This window comes from Megalobrama amblycephala, linkage group LG4, assembly GCF_018812025.1.
Source record: "Megalobrama amblycephala isolate DHTTF-2021 linkage group LG4, ASM1881202v1, whole genome shotgun sequence".
NCBI classification, from domain to species: domain Eukaryota; kingdom Metazoa; phylum Chordata; class Actinopteri; order Cypriniformes; family Xenocyprididae; genus Megalobrama; species Megalobrama amblycephala.
This window is the reverse complement of record NC_063047.1, coordinates 9,142,531-9,163,684: the sequence shown is the minus strand read 5'-3', so window position 1 is coordinate 9,163,684 and position 21,154 is coordinate 9,142,531. Positions and strand designations below refer to the sequence as shown.

Sequence of the window (21,154 nt, the reverse complement as noted above, 5' to 3'; positions counted from 1 at the left end):
ACAGCGATACAAAGAAGGAGCAAGAAGAAGAAATAAGCTGCTTTACCAAGGATGTCGATGAATTTCATATCAGGGTTATGAATGTATTTTGATACCATGGAGCTCCAGGGAACCCACTTCTTTTGGGTTCCATCAAAATGAAAATCATAGAGAGTTGGCAAGTAAACTGTGAAATTAAACAAAAGAATAAAATATAAATGAATGAATAATTAGAAAATAAAAAGAAGCATTTCTATTAATAACAACAATAATTTAATTAAATTAAATTAAGAAATACTTATATTCTCTCAATTCACTGTCATTGGCAATAAGTTTCCTGCTTCCACCTTACCTGGAATTTGTCCAGGGCCAGCAAGCGCCTTCTCATCATGAACACTATTCAGAGAGGACATCTTTTTGATAAAATCATCAAACTTCTGTCGGCCTTTTTCCAGGAGAGAAGCCCCCAGCGAACAGTAGAGTGCCTCCAGAAAATAACACTCCAGCTCCTCAGAAATGAAGTCCTCGTTCTCCAGCAGAGAATCCAGCATCACAGTCAACTGCATCACCTACAGGAAAAAAGAAGTTTGGGCTACATGCTACAGAGATTACTTACACTGTAGTGTTGCTCAGGTCTCTACTGACTCACTCACCATGTTTAAATCCGTCTGAGGGATCACAGTCTTCAGTTTCTCTGTCTGTTTACCATCAACCATACCATCTACTATCATATCAATGGCACTTGGTACATATTTTTCAAACAGTTTATGGAGTTCTGTCTTTTCCTGTTGACACAGCAAAGGCATGTTGAAAATATAATCTTATATATAAACTTTGGGCTTAATTAAGGGCACAGTAGGAATGGATTTACTTTGGGGGCTCTGCTGTTAACCCATTTTTCCCAGAAGGGAGCATAGCGAAGGTTTTTGGGGTCCACAAACACCATTCCACAACGAGAAACGGTAGCAGGGGAGGCATACTGCAGATCTCCAACCTAAAATACATCATTTATGTTTGCAAGTCCACAACAGTTACACAATGTTCTTGTCCTTTGATAAAATAAAGGGTTTACATGATACCTCAAAGAGCAGAGCACAGTGGCTCTGTAGACGAATTCTCTCTCCATTAGCCAGCGTGAGAAGCTTGTTATCATCCATAACTGAATTCATGTTCTCCACCCATAGAGCGTCTACATCTCCATCAAAGAGGATGTACCTGTAAAGCCAAGCCAAATTCATGGTAGAATTCTGTTTTATATCATGCCTTTGATATAAAATAGATGTAGAAGAATTTTTAAGCCATAATTTTCACCTCCTTTCTTTTTTGTCTGTGGGTTTATTGATGTCACGGAATATGTTAGACAGTATCCCATCAGTCCAATCTCGAGTGATCGGGTCCAGGATCCCATATAGCTCAATCACACTCATCGCTTTAGGGTTCAGGCAGTACATTTTGGTCAGCAGGCCCAACCTACAGATACAGTTTAAAAGTTATGTGTATTTGCCTGAGAGAACTATTTGTTTTATGAACATGTAGCAGAATTTTTAGACATTCTGTATAAAAAAAATATATGCAGTTATGTTATGAGCCATTTTATGAATATATTGTTATTTATGAGTAGACAAAGACCTGGTCTGTGATTGGCAGAGTGTGTTGATCACCACAGATTTCCCTCCTCCTGTCGGTCCAACCACCATGGTTGTGTGTCTGGTCATCATGGTCTCATACATTTGCACCACTTTGTCCACCTACATTCACAAATTAGTCATGAATCATTACGCTTAATAATTACAATCCTTTGAAAATGAGTTTTGAATGGAAGAATCACCTGGCTGGGCAGCATTATATACTTATTTTCCTGCAGGGTGGCCTCTACAGCGTCATTAAAGCTGGGGTAACGTACACGTGGGCAGTCAAGCCCGGGGAAAAGATCCGAGATGAGGCCCAAAAACAGAGGAACATCCTCAAATACAAACTTGGGCAGGTTCATATCTCTAAGAGCCCTCATCAAAACAACATCCTAAAAAGGAAAAAGAGAAAGAAGAAAATAGGAGTAAATTTGTGACGGCAGCTTATTAAGGTGGGATGGAGGATGATGCAGAGAGATCAATACCTCACTGAGATCAGGTGAACCTCTCTTCAGCTCCCCTGCCATTACTAACACTGACTTCAGTGCTCTAAGCCCAAAGTCATAGTGTGACTGTTTAGACAGCTGCTCCCGTGCTAGTTTGTACAGCACTGTCATTTTCTTTGCCAAAACCTGCAAATAAACCATTTATGCAATTTTTTATGTCTTTTGTTTGCCTATTCACACACAACAACAACAAAAACAGCTCTCTGAGGACCATTGTTTAATGTCCATGTAAATGTTTTTGAGTAAAAACAAATAAATGGTATAATTTATTCTCTTTTTAGTCTGATCATTGCTGATTTCTGTGAGGTGCTATGCCATCTTAAAAAAATATACCATCCAATTTCTTCGAAGAATTCAAAAGTTAGTGACTGTGACTGAGCCACTGTATTGAACAGCTGTATTTCCAACACAAAGTGTCAAACCCAACATTTACACATATTACAGATTCATATATTTTCTTTATATTATATAGACATATATTTTAAATGAATAGCTCAAAAATTCTGCTATAAAATTTTGCCATTAATTTCACTTTCATCTCACTTTCATGTCATTTCAAACCCATAAAACTTTCATTAATCTTCGAAAAACCATTGAGGATATTTTTAATAAAACATTTTCGAAGAGTTCAAATTTTGATTGCATGGACTTTCAATGGAGGGACAGAAATCTCTCAGGTCTTCTTTTGTGTTTTATATATATGAATGAAAGTCTTATGGTTTGGAACAACATGAGGGGGAGAAAAAGATGACAGAATTTTAATTTTTTTTGGTTGAACTAACCATTTAATCTACTGACAGCCCAGCCCTCATTTTCACATAGAAGGAGATCCCACCTTAGCCATAAGGAAGCCTTCAGAGAAGAGCATGATCTCACAGATCTGCTGCAGGTCAGGCACAATGACTACCACTGGTCTGAATAAAGCTTTCACTGACTCAGGAAGTTCTGTGCGCCCAGCATAACCGGGGTTCATCGTGATGAAGATCCCAATGCGGTTATCTAGACTGATTTCTTGACCTTCAAACTAAACAACACAAAAAACCAGACACTCAGAGCCTGAGATAAGTACAACAATCAGTATTTGACTATAAGAGTGTAACAAACTCACTTGAAACCTCTTGAGGTCCAGCATGAGAGCATTTCGGATTGTTTGGATCTGGGATGAGATGACAGACAGCACTGAGGCATCAATGCGGTTGAACTCGTCAAAACAGCCCCAGGCACCACACTGAGCTAAACCAGAAAGGATTTTCCCTACAGCCTAAGGGACAGGAAAAACAAAATCTAAATTAAAACAACATTTAAATGAAATCTAAATTAAAACAAAATCTAAAATCTAAACAAAATTTTTGGCTCAGGTTTTTTATTATTCTGCAAGGATGCGTTAAATTCATTAAAAGTGACAGTAAAGACATCGATAATGTTACAAAAGATTTCAAACAAATGCTGTTCTTTTGAATTTTCTATTCAACAAAGAATTATGGGGAAAAATGATGGTTTCCACAAATATATAAAGAATTATGGGGAAAAATGATGGTTTCCACAAATATATTAAGCAGAACAACTGTTTTCAACTGTAATAATACTCAGCATATTAGAATGATTTCTGAAGGATCATGTGACACTGAAAACTGGAGTAATGTTTGCTGAAAATTCAGCTTTGCCATCACAGGAATAAATTACATTTTAAAATATATCAAAATAGAAAAAAAGTATATAAAGTTATAATATTTCACAATATTACTGTATTTTTTTTTTATACATTTTGAACAGTAGTGTATATCATATTTAAATACACCATCTCAATAATTTTGTTAAACTAAACATGTCACCATGCAAAGCAATAATCTTTAAGTGGAGTTTTGAGTCTGCAGTCTCTTACCATGTAGTCCATGCCCTCTCCACAGTTGGTGACTACACACAAAAGCCCCAAAGCTTTTGCCAGATCTTTAGTGGATTCAGTTTTCCCTGTACCCGCAGGCCCGGCTGGTGCTCCACCCAGGAACATCGACAAGGCCTGAGAGCATCATATAATGTATTAATAAGATGTGTACAAATAAAACAGGCCATTTAGGGCAGGACAACTGTGTAGATTGAGTACCTGGGTAAGTGTGAGATAGATACGGTCAGTTAGGGGAGTAATGACCAGTCGGCCGTTCAACCCCATGTACTCGTAGCCATAAGAGAACTGAGCACTGCACTGCCGCACAAACAGTTCATCAGGCTCTTTAACCCAGTAAAATCTCAATTGACTCTCCCATTCAAACTCACGAGCATCTGTAATGCTGCCCACAGAAAAAGTATGCATTAGGACAAAAAGTTCAACCAATTCTCAATGTTACAACCATTTTTAAGGTGACAGGTGACAGTTTTCATATCTTACCTATCTCTGACAAAAGTGTCCACAATGTCCCTAGCATGGACATCAATGATGAGGACAGTGTTGATTTTCCGTCTGTCATTCTTATTTAAAGGTTGTGTGATGCGCCTCACTAAGTCATCGATCTGCTGGTGCATTTTCTTTGCATACTGTTTCAATGCCTGCTTTTCTCCATGATTCATCCTTTTGAAGACATCTTCCACCTCCCAGGTCCACCACACCTGGTTCGCTGCCAGCACCACCATGCCCTGGTAGTCAAGCATCCAGTCCACCCTGATGGAAGGGCAGGTGACCATATTATAACATTCTCATACATTTTAATCAGACAGACAAGCTCAATGAGAAGTTTTGATTGATAGTACTGGGTCATGTTGGTTTAGTGCAGTCTAGTAATGTCCTCACCTAGTCTTTTGGTGGTTGTAGAAATAAATAGCTTCTTTGGTGATGAGTCTGTTGGTTCTCCTCATCTCCAGCAGCACTCCAGTCATCCAGTCCTCCACACGGCCCTCTGCAAGGACAGGTTGTTTGAGCTCCATCATCTCCCCCTCAGCAGACACCAGTGCCCTTGCCACCATCTCTCCATTCATTCCCGTATCAAAACGCAAAGCTGCAATGTTGTCATACATCTGTCGATGAGGAAAAACAAGATGATTGATTCATATATGTCCTGTAGTGCACCTGTTATTTTTTAACCAGAATTCAATTCATTTGAATGATATAAGGGTGAGGAAAGCTTATACAGTAGAGCAGGGGTTTTCAAACTGAGGTCTGGGGACCCCCAGGGGGCCACAAGGGAGTGCTAGGGGTTCAGTAAAAAAGTTTAGAGAAAAGCAGTGTGAAAAATATATATATATAAAAAAATAAATTACAAAAAGATTAAACTAATAACCAAAATAAATTTAGAAATAAAATAATAAATTAAATAAATTCATTTTTCCACAGTATTAATTTGGGTCTATATCTGCATTTTAAATTTTAGGATGGGGCCCCTTGCATAAGGATGAACATTATATTGGGGTCCGTGGCTTCTAAAAGATTGAAAGCCCCTGCAGTAGAGTATGAGTAGCCTAATAAAAGCAGGTTTTATTTCACATGAAACTTGTTAAGCTCATATTATCATATTCTAAGCCAAATTCTACTTGTTATATCCTTATAGTTTCCATTATTAAAACTGAAACATGCATGTGAATCATTCACAATAAGATCAATAACATGCATTTAAAAAATTACCTTGATCATGTGCTCCTGCACACAAGTAGGCTCACTGCTCCCCAGAATACTGAGCAGCTCATCGTCAGAAATGAAGAAAAAGCGTGGAAAAGCGTTTCGTTTGGAATCGAGGTAATCGTTCAGACTCTTTTGACACCTCTCTAAACCATCGCTTAGGTTCTGCAGGTCAGCCAGACGATTTGGAACCAGACAGCATCTCTTAATTCCAGGGTCCTTCACTGTGTCAGTCATTATCTGGTAATATACATCAGATGATAAGGGATTTACATTCTTTCCAAAAAAAAAAAAAAAACCCAAACACATTTACATATTAGTTGTTGGTGCAGTACTCACTTTTTTGAACATTTTGTCAATATTGTCAAATTTCTTGGCTTCCTCAGGTAGCTGTGAGCGAATGTCACCTCCAATGAAGATGCTTTCCAGGTACATCCATTTTTGCTGTACTAACATCCATACCTACACAATTGAGAATAACAGTAAAGAAATGTAAACATGAGCCGGTGTGTTTTTGAGGTCAAGTCACTGATTATTGGTTTCCATTGACCTCAATAATCTCACTAATGAGTGATAGATTCTTCTCCCACTGCTGCACGGTGGCCAGGAAGGGACCTATATAGTGGCTGCCTGCCATACTCTGCAGGTTCATGGCATCATCATCCAAATGCTGGAGGATGTCATCCACAGCACCAAGAATGAAACCATGCTCCTGTGTTCCTTTTAAGAACCGCTGCACAATGAACTTCATATTTTCCCATGTTTCCTCCACTTCTTTTACTCCCTAAAAAAATGCACACAAACACACTGTGTAATCTAATATCAAAATCTCAATAAACAGTTCACATCAGTCTTTCTTGGGAACCTAAAGGGATGTTGGCAACCAAACTGTTTCAGTTTCCATTGACTGTCATTGTATAAACAAAAATAGTTAATAGGAACAGAAACTGTTTGGCAACCAATGTTTTTCTTTCTATACCAACTATATCATTTTATGTTCCACAGAGGAAAGAAAGGCATGCAGGTTTGAAAAGAAATGAGGGTGAGTAATTGATGGCATGATGTTCATTTTTGAGTTTAATGCTTATGCTGGATTTCAATCTATTACTATTATAAGAAGTGTAGCTAAATTTCATTCTTGGTGAGATTTCTAACCGTCTCGATGCCAAGCTCCTTTACAGCTGAGGTGACGATATCACTGATGACGTTGCCATACTTGTGCAGTTCCATGGAGAACATGTTCTCCAGAGTGAAGGTGTTTGGGTTCATCTCAAAGCTAGTGCCTGTCCTCTCCATTAGGTTCTTCCAGTGCCTGCAGCAACCAAGTGAGTACTTGAGTCTCATGTGGCATAAAGCATCTCCAAACAACTAATGCTCTTAGATTAAGCTACCTTTTTGAAGATCACACTATTCAGCTTTTAATCATATTTACTAGGTAGAGTTTAAAGGCAGAGACATATTACTTTAAGTTAAAACATTATAAAACAAAATCGTAAAGGAATTTACCTGTCCCTGAGAGCCTTATTTTTTAGGTCCAAAAGAAGAGGGAGTGACTCCTTGAATTCCTTCATGCGGCCCTCTAGGAAGAAAGCTACAGGAAGAGCTCTCACATCCTTCGGCAGCTTCCGCAAGCTCTTGATAAGTCCTTCAATGCCGTCCTGCAGGAGCTTTATGTCCAGATTTACCCAAAGTGTCTGCGACCACTCTGTCTTAGCTGCCTGAGGAATATACACACACCTGTATCACAACTGTTCAGAACACGTGACCAAGATAATAATAAGTCAAAGTTTATATAATGAATTGACATTCTAACTTTCTGGCTCCTATAAATCTCATAGATCTGTCTCAGGCCCTTCATCTCCTTCTGTACATTGAGAAGCTCTGGGTACATAGTGATGGGCAGGTTGAACAATTTCTCAGCTTTAGCCAGGTCCTGACGGCTTGCCTCTACCCTAGCTAACTCCTTCTCGTAGGTATCCATGATCTCCAAACCTATAAGAGTACACATAAACAATGGTGATATAATACCAAGTGGGTAAGATATGAAAAACAAAACACATCAGGATAGTGTCCTGGTGCTCTTGCCTTTCTCTAGATCATCTCCCACTGCTCCAGGCCCATGCATGTTGAAGCTCTCTGCGAATATGGAGATCTCCTGTTTATACTCCTCAATCTGGTTCAGAGTGATCTGAGAGAGAGAGAGTGAATTGAAACATTTAGAAATCAAAGATTAGGGGTCAGTTGCATAAACATAGCCACTAAGTCAAGACTGTTCAAATTTTTCAAATTCAAATTAGACCAATCTACCTTTTAATGTAACTGACTTAAAAAAAAAGTTATGACCAATCTTGAAGAATTGAAGAAAAAAATTTAGATGACTAACTTGTAAGACTCTTTTAAGCAGTATATGCAACCGGCCACAAGTGTGTTGCTTCTCTACAATAATTAAACTTAAATGGTAAATGATTGGTACTACCTCTGCAAAAGTCTTCTTTACTTTTCCCAAACTGCGGTCAACCCGTCTAGACTCTTTAAAAAGATCACTCCACATATTGTAGATGCTCGCAGACAGCTGCATCTCCTCCTCTGAAGTCTTCAGAACAAAAGAGTTGTAAAGCAATTTTTTTTACCTTTGTATTCATCAACGAATAAAAGTATAACTGTTTCCACAGAAATATTAAAAAGCACAACTGTTTTCAACATTGATAATAATAAAAAAAAACAGTCATAAGGGTCAATTCTGAAAGCTGAATAAATAAGCATTCTATTTATGTATGGTTTGTTAGGATAGGACAATATTTGGCCGAGATACAACTATTTGATCTAAATATTGAGAAAATCCCCTTTCAAGTTGTCCAAATGAAGTCCATTCACAAAAATTATTTTTTGATATTTTTACGGTAGGAAATTTACAAAATATCTTCATGGAATATGATTTTTACTTAATATCCTAATGATTTTGGCATAAAAGAAAAAAAACGATAATTTTGACTCATACAATGTATTGTTGGCTATTGCTACAAATATGCCCATGCGATTTATGATTGGTTTTGTGGTCCAGGGTTACAAATGTTCCTTGAGCAGCAAATCATCATATTAGAATGATTTCTGAAGGATCATGTGACACTGAAGACTGGAGTAACGGCTGTTGAAAATTTAGCTTTGCCATCAGAGGAATAAATTACACTTCAAAATATACTAAAATAGAAAACAGTTATTTTAAATTTTAATAATATTTCATAATATAATGGTTTTAACTGTACTTTTGATCAAATAAATAAAGCATTGGTGAGCTTAAGTAACTTTGTTCAAAAACATTAAACAAAAAAACTTACAAACCCCAAACAGTAATTTTGAACAGTAGTGTATACAGTAATTTTAGTGACTTGACTAGTACATATTGGATTAACACAAGCACATTTTATCATCTTTTATTATAACAAATTGGTTTAGACTTATTGGTTTAAATGTGGACTGTTGCTCTACTGTCTACTCACCTCCACATTGTACATGCTCAGAGTTCTGTATCTCTCTTGAATATCACTGATTCTCATCTCCACTGAGAGAGACATATCTCGAATGTCTGTGATGGTGCCCAGAACAAATTTCAGGTCCTCCAAGGTATTGGGGCTCCTCTTCAAATTATCTGACAATTTCTGTTCACAGTAAAAGCATTCTATGACAACAGACTGTCTCAAAATTTCAACATTTCACTTACACGATTCTTAGAAGAAGATAACAGTTAGAACAGTGCAACATTTGTCCTCACCAACAGCTCATTGCGCAGGTTGAAAAGCTCCTCTTGGGCCGAGTTATTGAGTAGCCTGCCCAGAGAGGTGACCCACGCTTGAGCGTTCTCCTGGATAGCATGGGCCAGCGGCTCCAGGTTCAGCATGATTATGTGTTCATGCTTCACCAAAGGCTGTTTTGCCACCTCATTGCTGACCTTGACATAGAACTGAAACTTCTCATCATACATCACACATGTGGGCTTCTTGGCTGCAAACTTCTCCATGACAATAGCCTTGTCAAGTTTCCAGAGAGCACGGTAGCTCATCCAGGTTTTGAGGTAAACGCTGATTCCATTAAGGAGACGCTGCATTGTCTGGGAGACGACTGTGGCTTGCTCATTTATCTGTGGAAGCTGGCACACTTCATTGTAAAAAGTGAAGATGAATGGTTTGTTTTCACCATCCACATACTGTGGAGGGCACTGGATGCAACTGCCATGCATCCAGCGAACGAACTGCTAAAAAGATAAAAACAGGGGAAAAGGTGACCTGAGTGACCAAATATCTACTTTGCGCTAAAACTGTTCTAAATCTGTGCATTTGTCAGAGAAGCAATTAGTCAATGGAGACAGCGATAGTGCGTAAGCGTTTGCTTAACACCCTGTTTCTGTTGTTTAGATTAATTTTGCTGCTTGGAAGGATTAATTTGTTTACTGTTTATTTGTATTTTCTATTTTTATTGTAATTTGTATTTTGACTGCATTTATTTGTAATTAGAATAATAGATTGTTATTTATAAAAAAAAAATATTTTTATTGCTCATTACATCTATTGTGCTTAACTGTCCCATAGTAGTTTCAATTTGAGCCATTTGCTACAACCTTTCTGGGACTTGTAATTGGTAGTTGCTCCATTGCTGTCAATGGAGGGGCAGAAAGCTCTCAGATTTCATTAAAAGTGCCCTAGAACCAGTTTTTACAAGATGTAATATAAGTCTAAGGTGTCCCCTGAATGAGTCTGTGAAGTTTCAGCTCAAAATACCCCATAGATTTTTTTAATTAATTTTTTTAATTTTGGGGCATCATTAACTATGCACTGATTCAGCGCGCGGCCCTTTTAAATCGCACGGTCCCTGTCCCCCCCCGAGCTCTCGACGATAATACAGTGCATTTACAAAGTTCACACAGCTAATATAACCCTCAAATAGATCTTTACAAGATGTTCGTCATGCATACTGCATGCATGCGTCGGATCATGCGAGTACAGTATTTATTTGGATGTTTAAACTTGATTCTGAATGAGTTTGATAGTGCTCCTTGGCTAAAGCTAACATTACACACTGTCGGAGAGATTTATAAAGAATGAAGTTGTGTTTATGAATTATACAGACTGCAAGTGTTTAAAAATGAAAATAGCGATGGCTCTTGTCTCCGTGAATACAGTAAGAATAAAGAATGATAACTTTAACCACATTTAACAGTACATTAGCAACATGTTAACGAAACATTTAGAAAGACAATTCACAAATATCACTAAAAATATCATGTAATCATGGATCATGTCAGTTATTATCGCTCCATCTGCCATTTTTCGCTATTGTTCCTGCTTGCTTACCTGATGATTCAGCTGTGCACAGATCCAGACGTTAATACTGCCTGCCCTTGTCTAATGCCTTGAACATGGGCTGGCATATGCAAATATTGGGGGCGTACATATTAATGATCCCGACTGTTACGTAACAGTCGGTGTTATGTTGAGATTCGCCTGTTTTTCAGAGGTCTTTTAAACAAATGAGATTTACATAAGAAGGAGGAAGCAATGGAGTTTGAAACTCAATGTATGTCTTTTCCATGTACTGAACTCTTGTTATTCAACTATGCCCAGGTAAATTAAATTTTTGATTCTAGGGCACCTTTAAAAAGATCTTCATTTGTGTTTCAAAGATAAATGAATGTCTTTCGAGTTTGGAACGACATGAGGGTGAATAATTAATGACAGCATTTTTATTTTTGGGTGAACTAACCCTTTAATCATTCTCTGTTCTATCTTGTACTGTTCTAAACGATGTCTGAAACTTTACATTACTAGCACTTCTCGTGTTTATTGCCTCTTTAAGATGATTTGCTTGTTGTATTCTTCATTTGAATAAATGTAAATGATTTGCTATCTAAATTCATCATAAGTGATGAATTTTGCACCATCAACAGTTATTGAACTGAAATGCATTAACACTGAACTGACTTGAGCTGAAAATTACACTATTGTAGAGCTGTTTATAGTTGAATTGAACTCGTTTGATAATTGATTAACTTTTCAGTTATTGAACTGAACCGAATCAACACTGAACTGACTTGAATGACTGAACAATGACAGCTCTTTTAAAAGTTGATATACAGCAGAATTATTATTTTTGTTATACATTTGATGAAGTTTGCATCATTGATTGTCAGTTTCCTGTTTATAACTGTGAAGCTGCTTTGAAACATTCTATATTGTATAAAGTGCTGTATAAATAAATGTGACTTGTCTTGACTTAAATGTAGCCTGCAACATACCCTGGTGCTCTCCACACAGTCAGAGACACACTGTCTAATAAGCTTGTACACGTCACTGCTCTTGGGAAGCAAAGCAATCTCAGGGGCAGCTAGGATGGTATCGATTTGGAAGAGTGGAGTTGTGCCCATCAATGCGTTGTTAAAAGCTTGAATATTCCTGAAAGACAATTGTAATGGTAAGCATAAAAGAGCATTAGACTTATGAGATGTATGTAAATGCATCTAAGAAACAATCAAATAAACCTACTGAAGCACCATCTTTGTAAGTGAATCAAAGATCTTGTGCTCCCAGTAAGCGTAGAACTGAGCCATGCGCTTGGCTTTGCCAGTGCTGGTACCCATTATCAAACTCTCCATCTTGGTGAGGAGAGGAGTGATCGCTGCATACTTATTCACCAGCAGGTTCACCACCTTTGCCCTCTCACTCTCAATTAAATCACAGAACTCTTTTATTCCTGGAACAACAGACAGAAAACACCTTAACACATTGCCATTTTGTACCCGATGTGTTTGCTTATCATGAGTTATTGAGTAATCTAGTCATTGCAAATACAGCAATACAATAATATTCTTAACCTGGTAGGTGTCCGGTTTTATCTGCTGTTGGGAACTTGAAAAGGTTTGCAGATTCAATGGATTTAAGTTTATCTTCAATGTCTCGTTCATTCTTCTGAACTTGGTTCATCAATGACTCAAATTTGGAAGTGGCCTGGTTTCCGCGTTGGATGAATTTTGGTATACCTGTTAAATGAGGTTTAATTCAAGAAATTACATTGGTCAAAATGGTGGGGTAGCAAGTAGTAATTTTGCGGGGTATACAAAAAATACTAGTATACCCTGCACTCAGAAAATAATATTTAGACCTAAATGTAAGATTTATGTATTTGAATTGCATATAAAATTTCCATCCATCTGGATTGTTATTGTTACATAGTTTTAAACTAAAGTGATGTCATGACAGGTGAGAAACAGGTAAGATTTATAATATACACAAAAAAATAATGGAATAGATAAAATTTATTATAAACTATTTGCATCCATTTGATTTTTTAAAAATAATCATATTTTTAAAATTCATGAATTCAAATCGCTTTAAATCAGCATAAATCTGTTAATTGTGAAAACAGTGAAATTGATTCAGTATGAGCATAGATGTGGAACAGAAATATTCAGTTAGTTAAAATGCATGGGAGCGAAACAAATTAAGTTTGTTGGTACTATTATGGAAATCTTACCTGTTTCTTTTCTTATTTATGTAAGACTGATATGCATCACATTATGTTTATTAGTTTATGTTAACACTGTAATCTAAATGGATGGACATTTTAGGTTACACTTTATTTTAAGGTGACCTTATTTCAGTGTAATTATACATTTAAGTACTGAGTAATATGAATTAACTACATGCACTTACTCTAAGGTTAGGATTAGATTAGGGTTGGTTTAGGTTAGTTGATGTAATCAAATGTAAAATAAATTTTTACCAAGTTTTATATGCACTTCAAATACATAAATCTTAAATGTAGGTCTAAATAGTTTTTTTTTAGTGTGTGCAACTTACCCAAAGAATTCCAGTTGACTAATTTGCTCCCAGAACTTAGCACTTGCCTCAGTTCCTGCACCTGATTAGCCATTAGTGAGAACTCGGCATCATTTAGATTATCCATCAGAGAATGGTAATGGTTTACTAACTTCTTCAGTTCAATTTTGTACCTGCATGCATAACAGTAAATAGTAACAAAAGTGTCAAAACATACTTCAAGAGACATTTTACATTTACTTCATTTATAATCAGAATATAGTCACTTAAATACTCAGGCCTAGCATTAATTTAGTTATTCATATGTAAAACGACATAAAAAAAGCTTCAAAACTTTCGTGTGAAAAAAATACTGTAAATTAAAGATTTATTGCGCACTTTATTTAGATTCATGAAAGAAAATGGGAATTTTTTGACTATAAAAGGCTTCCATGATAATACTTCTGTGATAATAAATGTAATTCATTTGCCATTTGAAGAAAAGTTATTGTTTTTCATGGGACTCTGTGACTTTTCCTACTTCATACTTCACTACAAAAAAGTGCTAAACCTTGACAAAATGTATTTTTAAACCTAGTAATTTTATAATGTTTAATATTTCTTCAAAAGCTAAACTTTTAAACTAAGCTATTACTTTCCTGTAATTAAAAAAAAATATTACAGGAAGTGGCTAATATGAGCCAATAAATGCTCCTCTGCCGTCATCTACTGGTTATAGTGGTAATTAATGTTTTTTTTTTTTTTTTTTTTTAAATAAAAGTGTTTGCTATCAAATTTTGGATTTCCTACATCTTGAAACATTCGTTTTACAAATGGGGACAATCTCAGAAGAATGAACAAATAATGTTTTTGGTCATCATATTAAAAATAACATTTGAAGTGCTGGAAAAATGTTGCATGTGCATATCCTATTACAGACACTGTGTTTCTTATTCCAAAGTTCCTAATTGCTTTAATTCTTTATTGCAATCAATACAACTAGTTTATTGGCAAATTAGGTAAGTGTGATGACTGCATTAAAATAGAAATACAATATAAAAATGTCAACCATTGATGTCGATGTAGAGTGACTACAGAATGACGGCTAACAGTTTACAGGAAATGGTCAAGCTGGCTAATTGAAAACCAGGAAGTAACCGTGCATATAATTGTAGGAATTAATTATAGCCAGACTACCTCAGAAACTTGTCTTCTAGCACAGCCACATTTTGTGCCTCATTTGGTAATAAGATACCCAAGCGATCCAGATGTTTGGTCTCAGATATGATCTCTTGCAGTTCAGGGGCAAAATCTACAGAGAAGCGCACATCCTTTTCCACAATCCTCTTTGAGCCCTGAGCAGTCTGCAATCACAGCCATATTCAGACATAATAGCATTAATGTTATTTCAGAGCACTGGTTTAAATACATGGTGGCTTTGGAGTAAAAGGGAACATAGGCCCTGAGATCATTAAGATTTTACTTGTCTTCATATTTCCATGCTATAAAGACCATTATCAATTTTGACCATCTTTTCCTCACAGCTAGCAGACAGGTTTCCCTGTCACTGCAACGTACGGTATTTGGCTGTATGGAATCTACATAGACAGTCCCAGTACTGTTGACCATGATCAGCACACTTTTCTTCATGAGAAGGGGCAGAGTCTGATTAATCTCTGCTTTCCAGTGGTTATAGAGCTCCATCTCATAGTCCCTCATACGCAAAGCCACCTCTATGAATTTGGATTCCACCTGTAAAGGGAAAAATAAAAGACATTTAGGATATTTTCATTCATATAAATGCAAATAAGGGAGAGCATAAGCATATGCAAAGAATTTTTCTCTTTTGCTGCATACCTAAGTTCAAGTTTGTGAATTCTGATAGGTGCAGATGTAGAGTATAGGAATGTGCAAAACAACACATTTTTAAAATTGGGTTGCCTGAATGACTAGTCACCCTGAATAGAAAGACCTGAATAATTACAATGGTTTTGGGTTCACCTGACCCTGATCAGATGGGTTTTAAGGGAACATAAAGACTATACTGTTCCTACAATAAGACATGTTCTTGCATTCAAAAACAGGCACATTTTGCAAAACAGAATGGAACTTGAACTATTTTATTTAACACACCATTAAAATTTACATAAGTGGGACACTCAAAAAACAGTGCAATGACATCTATCTGAATGTGTATGGCTGTATGGGTGCTTTAAAGGGAATGAATATAAAGATGCACCTTTTCCAAAACTGGCAAAAAATATGATAACATAATATGATTTTAAATTTTAACATTTTAAATGTTATCTATCTATCTATCAATCCAGCAAACTCACTCTCCCAACAAAGGTCTGTCAACCATACCCCAAAACTGCAATTAACATCCCAAATGTAGCTAACACCGGGCCTCTGGCTACAGGACACATGAAGACTGATAAGGTTTATAAGGAATTTTTACTTAATTTTTCACTTAATTCTCATTGAAAAGGACAAATAAACAATTTTAATCCTAAATATTCTATATATAAAACCACTAGAGAAATGTATTAACATGTATCCAATTCTCGCTCCCTATTTGTTAATTTACATTACATTTTGCCAACTCTGTGACACATTAGTATTATAAAAATCTTGAAGGTTCTTCTCTCAAACACCCGATCAATTTACATATGCAAATGTCCTGCTAGAACACAAAGGATTGTAAAGTTTCCCTCCTTATTGCTTCTTGCTTTCCTGTATTCTGCTTCAGCTTTCTTTTCCTTGGTAAACTGTATGCATGTATGTGTGTGTATGTTAGAGTAGTTTAAGTGTTTAGTCTACTTAATAAAGTCTTGTTAAAATGTGCAGACATTCTTCATAAACTCTCTGACATGCATTGGTTCACATGACAACGACTAGTCACAGAAAGTGCTATCTCTAGATAACACAGATAACACAGGGCTTGACATTAACACCCGCCAACTCGCCAAATGCGGGTAGATTTCAGCTGTGGCGGGTAAGACAGTCACTCCCACTAGCCACTTTGGCGGGTTGAATTTAATTTCAGCTTACAGCCAAATGATCGTTGAAGATCGTCGTATCACAAAATTACAATTCAATTAACGTTACAATTCTTTATCGATCAACTTGCTGTTAGTGAAGGCGGGATAGGTGGAATCACGCTGAATGACACACAACAGAAGCGCTCTCCTTGCGCCTGAATAGTCAAATACACTCACACACAGATGTCAAAATGCCCATCGTGTGGAGTATCTTGGGTGAATACAGTCGGTTATTGCTTAAGTGTACGTAAACAGGTGATTAATAACTGGATATGTGTCAGTATATTATGTCCATGCATTCAGCAGCACAATTAAATACCTGTCTGTCATTAATGTTAATCAAACAACAAAAGATGTTACTGTTTTTGTAATTTGATAATTTTTTATATAGCCTAACAAAAATAACTTTATCATATTACATTTATCATATTAGCCTATGCTCATATTGCCCACCCCTTGCCCACCTGTACATACCAGCTGATATACAATGTAGTCTTGATTTGGGTGGTCAATCTGCATTTGAAAGTTTGAAAGGGTTTTAAATCTTCTAAATCAAGTAAAATGACTCAAAATCAAGTAATTTAAGCATGCCAAAGTCAACTTTAATCATATAAAATGTAATTTCCCAACAGCAAAATTGTGGCCAGTGAAAATGCTGAGTGGGTAGTAACTTTGGAAAACCACTAGCCACAGTGGCTGGTGAGCAAAAATGTTAATGTCAAGCCCTGCAAATAACATTTTGTAAATAAAACAGCCTGGTGGCTAAGCTAACCCAACCTAGCGGTCCTTCAGCTTAGGCTAAGCTAACTAATAACTTCAACAGTTAGCGGTTAGCATCACTTACTTGAAGCCTTTAACTGCAGCTTGTGTGTATACAGTTTAGCTAGAGAATAATTCTTTAAGTTGAGATTTTTCAATAGCATGTTGACTAAACTTTATGGAGGGACACACAGGGTGTGTTCTTGAACACACTGCAGCCGTGACCAAATATAGAGTGATTTCCAAAGCAAATCTAATGGTTACTCACTAGCGCTATTGATTATTCGAAATTTCAGGTCATACTGCTGTTTTAATCACTTATTAAAAATCAAAAACAAGAGGGAAGAGAAAAAATTGTGTGTGTGTGTGTGTGTGTGTGTGATGTGATGTGATCTGCGAAAACCCATCACATGGTGAAATTTTACCTATCACAGGTTTCAACACCTTAGGTTTCAATAGCTTGTCTGAATCAAAACGTATGGTTTGCACTTATTACAAAGTTATTTTGCACTTAACAGATGATAGGCAAGATGTTATAGAATAATAATTTAATAAAAACCCCAATTTTGACAAAAAAATTACATTTTACCTATTTTTTGACTTTACTGAAAATGTTCCATTGCGACATCCGACGGGTTTTCCCAGATCGCATCACACGCACACACACATATATATATATATATATATATATATATATATATATATACACAGACTAGACACTAGTAAGCACTAGTAGCTAATGAATAAGTACTAGTACTACTAAGTACTACTTAAAAATAAGTAGGGTACAACAGGGCTAAAGGCGCCCCAGGGTAAAAGGTGCATTTGATTTTATTTACCTCTAAACCACTAGATGGCACAATCAACAACACTTTCAAAAACATCCGCTTTTTAAAGGTCCCGTTTTTCGTGGTTTTTTGAAGCTTTGATTGTGTTTATAGTGTGCAATATAACATGTGTTCATGTTTCGCGTGTAAAAAAACACAGTATTTTTCACATAATTTACTTATCTGTATACCGCTGTTTCCACTGTCATAAAAACGGGCTGATGACTTCCTTGTTCTATGAAGTCCCTCCTTCAGAAATACGTAACGAGTTCTGATTGTGCCAGCGGTTCCTGTGTTGTGATTCGACAGCAGTTTAGCGCATCTTGCCCGGAAAGGTCACGCCTCTTACCATAACGTGGAGATGCACGCGCTCAGTGTTATTGTAAACATGCCTTTAATTTTACCCTATCAATTTGAGCCGGAATCAGACCCGGTGATTGGACTGCGAGATGAAAATAACAGCGTTTCGACGACATGGCGACAAACACACTCTACAAACGCAACTCTTGTGTATTCCTGTGGGCGGAGGTTAGTCAAAAAACTGTTTTAGTGACGTCATTAAAGAAGGAAGTAGAGGGATGTAGTCCAAACTGGCCGTTTGATGTAGGCGACTTCTGTTAAATAAAATATCTCGCTTGGCATTGAACTTTGAGCTTTAAAATTTTACAGATTTTATTTATACTCTAACAACAACATTACACACTAACTAAAGTTTGAAACATGGGATCACGAAGAATGGGACCTTTAAGATGCAGGTGGAAATTTGGCTGATCCTTAACGTGATCACGGGCAGCAGCGCAGAGTTGTTTCTGTGCAAATTTGATATAAAATTTGAAGTTTTTTTAAATGATAAAGCAAATTTTTCAAAGCAAATGAGAATAGCTAAAATTATTGAGTATATTTTGAGACAAAGGTCTTCTTAATGATTTTCAGTTTTGTTCAAGGTAATTAAAGCAACATTTTTTCTATAACGGAAGAATACGCAAAAGGAATGGTATATGGGGTAAAAAGTGCACCTGCTGTTGGGGCGAAAGGCACAATAATTAACATGATAATAAATAGCTGGATGACTTTTTCATTTCGTTGACATGACATGGTTGGATTCAGATGGTAAATATCATGTATTAAGTTGGTTGTCCACCGTAGAGATAATCACCATATTTATATGGTGGGATCTATTATGGGAGTTATTATGGAATCTCCTTCAACGTTATCAGTATCTTTTTTTAAATAATTTTGTTTCTGTATATTTAAAATATTAACATATTTTAATGACAGTATACTTATTGAACAAAAATATATTGTTTTAATTTAGCAAATTAAACAGAAAATAGTACAAACTTTGCTAAAGTGATTGTTTTGAACAAGTATTAACTTATTATTAACTTATTTGTATACTTTTGCCCCATGCTGGTGAGCCTTTTACCCCGTGTGTGGGGTGAAAGGCCCCCCTTGCCACCTCATTCATTTATAAAATTTTTAAACAAAATACATCACTTTTATGATTTATTTTCACACAAAATCTGTTGCTCCATAAATGTTCGATACAAACATATATTTTTTCTGCAATCATAAACTATGGGCATAGAGAAAAGCACATTTTTTCTTAAGGTGTGCCTTTAGCCACTTTGTACCCTACTAGTAGCATGGAAATAGATACTAGTACGTTTTAAGGATTAAATGTAAAAACGGCTTGCCATTTTACTTAGTGACAATGTGGAATGACTTACTACTTTGCCCTCTTCGCTGTCCATCAGCTCACGTGCCTTCTTGAAGCGTTTAATGGGGTACTTCATGCGGTCTAACAGGAAACGCTCCCAAAAAATGGCTCCTCCCACAGGAGGATGATTCTTATTCAGAGGTGGATTATCTTTGAGTTCCATAAATATGTCATTTAGAAGGTCCATCTAGGCAACAACAACACCAAAGAAGACTTAAAAACAGCAAGAAGAACACTTAAGAACAGCAAGAAATGCAATCTCTGTATCACCATGACAGCATTTAAAAATCAAATGTCCTAGGTTTTTTAGTAAGCAGGTCTTGAGGCACCTCTTTGCAGTACTGAGCAAGAATATCATTAAACTTCTTCATCAACTGTTTATTGATGGCATCTCTGGAGCGGATGTGCTTGAATTTCAGCAGCAGGTCAAAGGCTGCAGATGAAGAACGTAGCGTCTTGAAGGAGTGATCAATGAAACTGATAGCTTCTCTTTCAATGGCCTTAATAAAAAGAGAGCATTTAATACAACAAAAATATCAAAAGAAGAAAATAAATGAAAACTGCCAGAATTTTACCTGGACGTCAGATTTAAATTGTTGTATGACCATTTTCCAACTGCTCATTTTGCGGTTATCAAAAGGGTCAAAAGTAAGTTCCTCAAGGGGTTTGATGAGGCAGTTTACGCGGTGTAAAACATCATCTATTCGCTTTGGATCACCCGTCACTGCTTTTAACTCCGGTCCAAAGATGATGTAGAACTCGTCCAGAGTCTATCGGTGCATATTAATTTGTGAGAAGGTTACTGTTTGTGAGGAATACTTCCTTGGACAAATTTCTTCATGTATAATAGAAAGTAATGAAAATAAGTATGCTTGATCTAATTTGGCTAACCTGCAAGATGTTATACAAGTCCTGACAGATTGAAGCCATATAGTCCGTCTTTTCAAACAGCTTTTTGCGATTAAATTCCCAGCGGGGATCACGGTCTGATTTCTCAATCTGTGCACGGACCTCAAAATAACTGGTCTTCCACTGATCCAAGACTTGCTTTCCATCCTGAGCTTTGGCCTTGGCCACCGCTCTCTTGTCTCTGCATAATATCAATTAATGTGGTGAACACAATCATTATAAATTAACATTGTGTGTTTTAAGATAATATTATGTGGAACTTAACTGATTAAATAATGAATAATAAAAAGTATACGCCTTATTTTATTTTAAATGTCCAACCCAGACACAAGTCACTTCAAATGCAACATTTTCATCTTTTTGTGTCACTGCTGGC

The 21,154-nt window shown here is 36.5% G+C and overlaps 1 protein-coding gene across 1 annotated transcript in view; it reads right to left on the bottom strand.

Annotated features, from left to right (window-relative positions):
• The window catches only part of dnah10 (dynein axonemal heavy chain 10), a 41,568-nt gene that overhangs the window by 15,504 nt on the left and 4,910 nt on the right, over positions 1–21,154 (bottom strand). Inside the window, exons 10-44 of the mRNA XM_048187284.1 lie at positions 20,761–20,959; positions 20,445–20,639; positions 20,199–20,369; positions 19,880–20,056; positions 15,101–15,274; positions 14,720–14,886; positions 13,565–13,716; positions 12,580–12,744; positions 12,251–12,458; positions 12,004–12,160; positions 9,487–9,966; positions 9,215–9,373; positions 8,194–8,310; positions 7,803–7,905; positions 7,531–7,709; positions 7,224–7,435; positions 6,873–7,029; positions 6,268–6,501; positions 6,057–6,179; positions 5,724–5,957; positions 4,896–5,119; positions 4,497–4,766; positions 4,215–4,398; positions 3,996–4,130; positions 3,222–3,374; positions 2,949–3,137; positions 2,093–2,239; positions 1,808–1,999; positions 1,609–1,727; positions 1,291–1,449; positions 1,059–1,194; positions 851–973; positions 633–764; positions 332–548; positions 47–166 (exon numbers count right to left, since the gene is read on the bottom strand). Coding sequence (XP_048043241.1) covers positions 47–166; positions 332–548; positions 633–764; positions 851–973; positions 1,059–1,194; positions 1,291–1,449; positions 1,609–1,727; positions 1,808–1,999; positions 2,093–2,239; positions 2,949–3,137; positions 3,222–3,374; positions 3,996–4,130; positions 4,215–4,398; positions 4,497–4,766; positions 4,896–5,119; positions 5,724–5,957; positions 6,057–6,179; positions 6,268–6,501; positions 6,873–7,029; positions 7,224–7,435; positions 7,531–7,709; positions 7,803–7,905; positions 8,194–8,310; positions 9,215–9,373; positions 9,487–9,966; positions 12,004–12,160; positions 12,251–12,458; positions 12,580–12,744; positions 13,565–13,716; positions 14,720–14,886; positions 15,101–15,274; positions 19,880–20,056; positions 20,199–20,369; positions 20,445–20,639; positions 20,761–20,959 — 6,263 coding nt within the window. The remainder of the gene's footprint in view (positions 1–46; positions 167–331; positions 549–632; positions 765–850; positions 974–1,058; positions 1,195–1,290; positions 1,450–1,608; positions 1,728–1,807; positions 2,000–2,092; positions 2,240–2,948; positions 3,138–3,221; positions 3,375–3,995; positions 4,131–4,214; positions 4,399–4,496; positions 4,767–4,895; positions 5,120–5,723; positions 5,958–6,056; positions 6,180–6,267; positions 6,502–6,872; positions 7,030–7,223; positions 7,436–7,530; positions 7,710–7,802; positions 7,906–8,193; positions 8,311–9,214; positions 9,374–9,486; positions 9,967–12,003; positions 12,161–12,250; positions 12,459–12,579; positions 12,745–13,564; positions 13,717–14,719; positions 14,887–15,100; positions 15,275–19,879; positions 20,057–20,198; positions 20,370–20,444; positions 20,640–20,760; positions 20,960–21,154) is intronic.